General features: G+C 38.9%; 1 protein-coding gene across 1 annotated transcript; it reads left to right on the top strand.

Annotated features, from left to right (window-relative positions):
- The first annotated feature begins 7,906 nt into the window (after window positions 1-7,906).
- On the top strand, window positions 7,907-8,349 carry LOC132541462 (protein Njmu-R1-like). Its single transcript, XM_060202367.1, has one exon. It carries the CDS (start codon window positions 7,907-7,909, stop codon window positions 8,252-8,254), a length of 348 nt encoding a protein of 115 aa, XP_060058350.1. The 3' UTR covers window positions 8,255-8,349.
- The last annotated feature ends 232 nt before the right edge of the window (window positions 8,350-8,581 follow it).

Below are 8,581 nucleotides of genomic sequence, written 5' to 3'. Positions count from 1 at the left end.
GAATGTTTTGTTCATATCCTCTGCCCATTTTTGGATGGGGTCATTTGCTTTTTTGGTGCTAAGTTTGCTGAGCTCTTTATATATTTTGGTGATTAGTTTCTTGTCTGATGTTTGGCATGTGAAGATCTTCTCCCACTCTGTGAGGGGTCTCTTTGTTTGTTTAATAGTTTCTTTGGATGTGCAGAAGCTTTTCAATTTGATGTAGTCCCATTGGTTTGTTTCTGCTTTAGTCTTCCTTGCCATTGGATTTGATTCATCAAAGATGTTCTTGAGGTGTAGGTGGGAAAGTGTTTTACCAATGTTTTCCTCTAAGTACGTGTGCCACTACCCGGCCTCTTGTCTTTGCTTTTATTGATGTGGTGAATGACATTGATTGACTTACAGATGTTGAACCAGCCTTGCATTCCTGGGATGAATCCCACTTGGGCCTGATGAACAATCTTTTTGATATGTTGCTGTATCCGGTTGGCCAAGATCTTGTTTAATATTTTGGCATCTATGTGCATCAGAGATATTGGTCTGCAGTTTTCTTTTTTTGTTCTGTCCCTATCAGCTTTTGATATCAGGGTGATGCTGGCTTCATAGAAGGTGGAATGGATTTTTCCTGTTTCTTCAATCTTATGGAAAAGCTTCAGAAGTATGGGTACTAACTGTTTCCTGAAAGTTTTGTAGAATTCGTTTGTGAAGCCATCTGGTCCAGGACTTTTGTTGCTGGGTAGATTCTTAATAACAGTTTCAATTTCTTTGTCTGTGATTGGGGCATTTAGATTTTGTAGTTCTTCTTGGTTCAGTTTTGGAAGGGCATATGCTTCTAGGAATTGTTCCATTTCCTCCAGATTCTCTAGCTTGGTGGCGTATAGTTCTTTATAGAAGTTTCGCAGGATTCTCTGGATTTCTGTTGTGTCAGTTGTGATATCTCCTCCATCATTTACAATTCTATTAATTTGAGTCTTCTCTGTTTTTTGTTTGGTGAGTCTGGCTAGGGGTTTGTCAATTTTGTTTAATCTTTCAAAGAACCAACATTTGGCATCATTGATCTTTTGTATGATTCCTTTATTTTCAATGTTGTTTATTTCTGCTCTAATTTTTGTGATTTCTGTCCTTCTGGTTGCTTTAGGGTTCCTTTGTTCCTCTTCCTCTAAGTCCTTGAGGTGTGCAGTAAGGTCACTCATTTGAGCTTTTTCTTGGCGTTTAATATGTGATTGTATGGCTATAAATTTCCCTCTCAGTACTGAAAGCAGCTAAAGAGCTGTGTCCCAAATATTTTGATAGGTTGTGTCTTCATTTTCATTTGTTTCCAGGAAAAATTTGAATTTCCTGCTTGAATGAATCTGTGACCCAGTGGTTCTTAAGAAGTATGTTGTTTAGTTTCCAAAGTCTGTGACTTTTAATAATTGTCTGTCTGTTGTTAAATGTTAGTTTTACTCCTCTGTGGTCTGAGAAGGTACTAGGGATGATTTCAATGTTCTTGAATTTATTGATGCTGTCTTTGTGGCCTAAGAGAAAGAAAAAAAAATAAAAAAGAAAGAAAAAGAGAGAAAAGAAAATGAACAGTAATAAAAGAGCGGTGAAAGGAAAGAGTTTTTATTTATTTATCTTTAATTATTTAATTAGCTATGCGGGGTGAGGTGGGGGGGTTGGCTACTTAGAAAGAAAAAAGGCCAGAGGTTTCAGAAGAGAATAGACTTAGAATGAATGATACTCCCTGGTGGGAGAGGAATCTTGGTAAATAAAGAAGCTCAGAAGGGGAGCCTGCTAGGAGCTGGTCCCCAGTGACTGGTTATGGGGGGGTGGGGAAGGGGAGGAGGTGTGCTTTGGAATTAATAATTTAAAAGAAAAAAATTTCTCTTTTTTTCTACTCTATTTTTTAACCCAAATTAAGTTATAGTCACCTCCTTGGTGTTACCGCTAGGACCCCTTATTGACTGGCCTACTAAAGGCAGAAAATCCTACCGTTTCCAGAAGATGTGGTCAGAGCTTAAGCCACTAGCAGCTTCTCAGTCCGCCATCTTCTGGGAACCTCCTGTGAGTTATATTTCTATTGCCTGTTGGACTTCACACTTGGAAGGAGATAAGTGATCCTGTGTAGTATGTGTGATGTGCATTGTGCTCCTACTGCTTGTGCATGTAATTAAAAGACACTGTCATGGCTTTGCTGATCTTCATTAAAAAGAAACTGAAACTCTGAAAAATGTCCTTACATACTTGGGTGGGTACTAAAAATAGGCAAACACGTATAAAATAGTGAAATTAAAAACATCGTTTTAAATAATCAGAAATCTTCACTGTTGCCACCAAAAGTTTGTCTCAGATTTGAAACAAAGACATAAGGATTAAACCTCAGCATTTAATGTTACATGAAGACATTCCAGATGCTATTGAGTTATGGAAACTATGAAGAGTAAATTTTACCATCCTCATGCCATAGAGAGGGAGTATGAGTGTTACAGCATGGCGTTATGTGTTCAGTGTCAAACATTTAGTATTATCAAAATGAGCTGTGAGGATGAGTTCATGTGTATATTTCATGGAAATTACCATAAAATTGGAAATTACAATAAATCTCTCTGTTACTATAAAATATATTGGAAATCACTAAATAATTATAAATTACTATAAAATATATCACCATTTGAAGCATTATCATGCTTATAATTTTATGCCACAAAGGATGTTGATGTATAATATGCACCCTAATAATTTACAAGTCTATTTTTTTAAGAAATATTTATTTATTTATTATTGGATAGGCACAGAGAGAAACTGAGTGGGTAAGGGTGATAGAGAGGGAGAGAGACAGAGAGATACATGCAGTCCTGCTTCACCACTCATGAAACTTCCCCCTGTAGGTGAGAACCAGGGCTTTGAGCCTGGGTCCTTGCACATTGTAATGTATGTGCTTAGCCAAATATACCACCTCCTGGCCAAAGTTTGTTTCTTTCTTCTTTATTTATTTAGTAGAGACTGAGAAAATTTGAGACTGAAGTGAGAGATACAGAGAGAGAAAGAAAGACAACTGAAGAACTGCTTCACCACTCATGAAGCTTCCCCGCCGTAGGTGAGGACTGGGGGCTTGAAACTTGGTCCTTGTACACTGTAATGTGTGTGCTTAATCACATGTACCACCACTAGGTCTGTCGGAAGTTAGTTACATATTTTTCCTGGAATAATTATAAAGATAGAGGAATGTTTCTGTATTATGGAATTTGATGCATGTAAAACTTGGAAGGGGGGTCAGGTGGTGGCTCACGGGTTATGTTATACATGCTACCAGGTGCATGAACCTGGGTTCAATCCTCTGGTCCCTGCCTATAAGAGGAAAGCATCACAATCGGTAGAGAAGTTATTCAGGTAACTCTCTGTCTTTTCCTCTTTCTCTTACTCTGTCTCTTACCCTCTACCAAAAAAAAAAAAAAAAGATGGGGGGTGAAGAAAAAAATTGTCTCCAGGAACAATTATAACCAAGAAAGCAGACAAGCAGATCACCAATTGAAATGGAGGGAGTGCTTTGACTTACACTCAGAAAAAACACTGGAGAAATTATATTATAATAAGGTATGTATGTTCCATATAAGGGTCTCCTACAAGTTTCCACTAATCATTGTTGCTTAAAGATCTGGATTCTACATATATGAGTTTTCTTCTTCAGTACTGGAGACCATATTCTCAAATCTATTTCCGATTTTTTTAAATTTACTCTGTCACTCCCTATACCTCTATGAACCACTCCTTGCAAGCTGACTTACTGTGTGCATGCAAAATGGTGCAATTTCTAGATAGTTTCTCTAGGAGATAAAAAGGCAATGCAGAGGCCTGGGATCTATTTCAGTTGTAGGCTTGTGCACCTTACATGCATGAGACACTGGGTTTAATCCCTGGCACCATATAAAAGTAAAACATATATAGTCAAACAGCATCATAAATCCAGAAAAATGCTATACAAGTCACACAATATACAAGTTAATAAATGTGACATAGAAGGAAATGATTTTGGTCGTGATCGAGTACTAAATTGTGGAAAGCAGTTATAAGTGGCCCTTGAGGGATGTAGTCTGAGAATAAAAGCTATAGGTTTTTATGCAAGGTGGTCATAAACAGCCTCTGCCTCCTTCTCCTTTGGTTACCTGGAGACTTTGCTCAAGTACTCTCCCTCCCACACTTTAAGATGTGTGTGGTCACGGCTAAGCAGCAAGATGAGATTCTTAGGATATATGTAACAAAGAGTTGTAGGCACTAAATAATTCAAACTTTCTCACTGCTCTGTTCTCAACTTAAGGGAAATTAGTTGATACTGAAATAAAGTCCTTTTTTTAAAATTTTATATTGTTAATCCTGATTCTGTGTACACACAATATTATAACTCTGGCTTATTTTCTTTCTTTTAAAAATGCCATTAGTGATTTAATAGTGGCTTATAAGTACGTAAGATTACAGGAGTATAGTTCTCTTTTGTTTTCTTTAATATTTTCTTTATTATTTATTTGTGTTAAACACAGAGATCAATCAGGAGGTAAAAGGGGATAGAGAGGGAGTGGTTTGTGTGTATGAGAGAGAGAGGGGCGAGAGGAGAGAGAGAGAGAGAGAGAGAGAGACAGAGGGAGAGAGATCCCCACACCTAAGGACATCTAATCTTTGATAAGGGGGCCCAAAGGATTAAATGGAAAAAGGAGGCTCTCCTCAATAAATGTTGCTGGGAAAACTGGGTTGTAACATGCAGAAGAATGAAATTGAATCACTTTATCTCACCAGAAACTAAAATCAACATCAAATGGATAAAAGATCTAGATGTCAGACAAGAAACAATCAAATACTTAGAGGAAAACATTGGTAAAATAGTTTCCCACCTACACCTCAAGGACATCTTTGATGAATCAAACCCAATTGCAAGGAAGACTAAAGCAGAAACAAACCAATGGGACTACATCAAATTGAAAAGCTTCTGCACATCCAACTATTAAACAAACAAAGAGACCCCTCACAGAATGGAAGAAGATCTTCACATGACATACATCAGACAAGAAACTAATCACCAAAATATATAAAGAGCTCAGCAAACTTAGCACCAAAAAAGCAAATGACCCCATCCAAAAATGGGCAGAGGAAATGAACAAAACATTCACTACAGAAGAGATCCAAAAGGCTAACAAACATATGAAAAACTGGTCTAGGTCACTGATTGTCAGAGAAATACAAATTAAGACAACACTAAGATACCACCTCACTCCTGTATGAATGGCATACATCTAAAAGGACAGCAGCAACAAATGCTGGAGAGGTTGTGGGGACAGAGGAACCCTTTTACATTGCTGGTGGGAATGTAAATTGGTACAGCCTCTGTGGAGAGCAGTCTGGAAAACTCTCACAAGGCTAGACATGGACCTTCCATATGATCCAGTAATTCCTCTCCTGGGGTTATGCCCCAAGGACTCCATAACACCCAGCCAAAAAGAGGTATGTACTCCTATGTTCATAGCAGCACAATTCATAATAGCTAAAACCTGGAAGCAACCCAGGTGCCCAACAACAGATGAGTGGCTGAGAAAGCTGTGGTATATATACACAATGGAATACTATGCAGCTATCAAGAACAATGAACCCACCTTCTCTGACCCATCTTGGACAGAGCTAGAAGGAATTATGTGAAGTGAAATAAGTCAGAAAGATAAAGATGAGTATGGGATGATCCCACTCATCAACAGAAGTTGAGGAAGAAGATCTGAGGGGGAGACTAAAAGCAGGACTTGACCGAATTGTAAGTAGGGCACCAAGGTAAAAACCCTGTGGTGAGGGGTAGACATGTAGCTTCCTGGGCCAGTGGAGGGTGGGAGTGGGTGGGAGGGATGGGTCACAGTCTTTTGGTGGTGGGAATGGTGTTTATGTACACTCCAAGAAAAATGTAGACATATATATCACTAGTTAATTAATATGAGAGGGGGAAAATCAATTGTATGTCTCAAAGTTTTTCAAAACACAAACTGAATCTTTTAAATATATAGGCTGTGTATTTGATATGCGGACTCTCTCAAAAGCCTAGACCAAGTAGATCAGAAGCAACCAATAGCACTACTATATATATATAAGATACTGGGTACTGTACAGCAAACCATAACAAAAGAACTTTTCAAAGTTAACCCAATTACCAAATAATGTGATGATAACATTAACTATCGATTGTCTTTTTGAACCCTAAGACAGTAGGAACCTCACATCTCCACTATGGAGCCCCTACTGCCCCCAGTCCTGGAACCCTTGGATAGTGCCCACTTTCCCATATGCCTCTTCCAATCCATATCAAATAATATTGCATCCACCAATCACAACCTAACCAACGCAGCGATTGCCACCACAACATGCTTCACTTCAGACTGTGTCCAGAGACTTCACGTGTGGAATGACAACCCTTCAGCTTCATTACTCGGGTGAGAACTTAGCTTTCATAGTATACTCTAATTTCATCTCAGGTGGTTCACTTTCTAACAAAGTCCCAAAACCTAGATATACACCAGTTTCTGTGAGAGAGAGCATATGTTCACATGTATCCATAAACTACTGCAAAATATAAACCTGAAAGCAGAAGTACACTAGAGTTTGCAGTGAGTATCCCCCTAACACTTCCTCTCCCCTGTTCCAAGCTTTGGGTCCATGATTGCTCAACAATTTGTTTGGATTCGTATGTTAACTCTCTTTTCAGCCACCAGGTTCCAGATGACATCAGGATGCCGGCCAGGCTTCCCTGGATTGAAGACCCCACCAATGTGTCCTGGAGATCTGCATCCCCAGAGGCACACCCTACTAGGGAAAGAGAGAGGCAGACTGGGAGTATGGACTGAAGAGTCAATGCCCATGTTCAGTGGGGAAGCAATTACAGAAGCCAGACCTTCTTCCTTCTGCATCCCACAATGACCCTGGGTTCATGCTCCCAGAGGGATAGAGAATGGGAAAGCTATCAGAGGAGGGGGTGGGATATGGGGATTGGGTGGTGGTAATTGTGTGGAGTTGTACCTCTCCTACCCTATGGTTTTGTTAATTAATACTTTCTTAAATAATAAAAATATAAAATAAAAACAATAAAAAAGAGAGAGGGAAAGAGAGAGAGAGAGAGAGAGAGAGAGAGAGAGAGAGAGAGAGAAAAGCATCAGAATTACCTCTAGTGTCACACAGTGTTAAGATCTGAACCTGCACTGTACATATAACAAGGCAGGTAATGCAGCTGTTCTATCAGATCAGTTCTTTGCACCACCTCGCTTAACCCACTGTAATACCGTCCGACTCCCACAATCTATCTCTTATGAGAGCAGTTCAGGCAGCCAAATAGCTCACCTGGATGGGCAGTGTGACTGTTTTGCTATGCATTTGAACTCAGCCTTCAGCACATTGTTAGGAGCTTTGGTGAGACCACTGGTCCATCTCTCTCTCTCTCTCTCTCTCTCTCTCTCTCTCTCTCGTTTAGAGTTGTGAAGCCCTGGTGAGAGAAGAGAGTGACAGAAAAAAATTTGCTCCTTTTTAGAGCATGTTTTTATCCCCCTTATAAGTTGAATATTTAGAATGAAGTAGTGTCCCTAATGCTGACAGTTGGACTTCTTATACAGTTCTCTCTCTCGGGACCCAGCAATAGCACAGCAGGCTAAGCGCACACGGCGTGAAGTACAAGGACAGGCATACGAATCTGGGTTAGAGACCCCAGCTCCCTACCTGCAGGCAGTGAAGCAGTTCTTTCTCTCCCTTCTCTCTCTGTCTTCTCCTCCTCTCTCTATTTCTATCTGTCCTATGCAACAACAGCAATAATAATAACAAAGGCAACAAAATGAGAAAAATGGCCTCCAGGGCAATTCTCTATCTCTTCATATATATATATAATTATATCTATTAAACCACATGAAGTCCTACCTGAGCAGCTGGTTTGAAGATGAAAGAACAGAAAGATACATTAACAGGAAGCAATCGGTTCTGTGAGGATTGGATGCAGGCTTTTTTAAATGGTACTGAAGGAGGTAACCCTTTTCTTTTTCGACAAGTATTGGAGAACTTTAAACTAAAGGCCATACAAGATACAAATAATTTGAAGAGATTTATTCGACAGGCCGAAATGAATCATTATGCTTCATTTAAATGTTACATGTTCCTAAAGAACTGTGGTAGCGGGGATATCCTTTTGAAGATTGTTAAAGTAGAACATGAAGAAATGCCTGAAGCCAAAAATGTGGTGGCCGTCCTGGAAGAATTTATGAAAGAAACTCTTTCTCCAAGTGTCTGATCATATGCTGTGAGATAATTATGTTGTGAAACTGTATATTTGAGCCTTGTGTTGGAAATTATAATTGTTATCATTGTTCACAGGATTGCTATTTAAGATTATTTGGTATGCATTCTAGATTTTTGATTCTGTACTTTAACATTTTAACTTAACATATTCACTGAATACTATATAGATATTATATGTTAAAGTTATGCATAAATTCTAGACTTCAGGAAGTTCTTTGTTAACATTTTTAAAGGGGATATTATGAATTTTGTTTTCAGGAGTTTGATGCAGTATTTAGTAAAATTTTCTCCCCCCCCAAAAAAAATTATATCTATGTAT

The sequence above is a fragment of the Erinaceus europaeus genome, chromosome 1 (assembly GCF_950295315.1).
Source record: "Erinaceus europaeus chromosome 1, mEriEur2.1, whole genome shotgun sequence".
Lineage (NCBI taxonomy): Eukaryota > Metazoa > Chordata > Mammalia > Eulipotyphla > Erinaceidae > Erinaceus > Erinaceus europaeus.
Note: the sequence above shows the minus strand (reverse complement) of the source record. Positions and strands in the feature narration are given on the sequence as shown.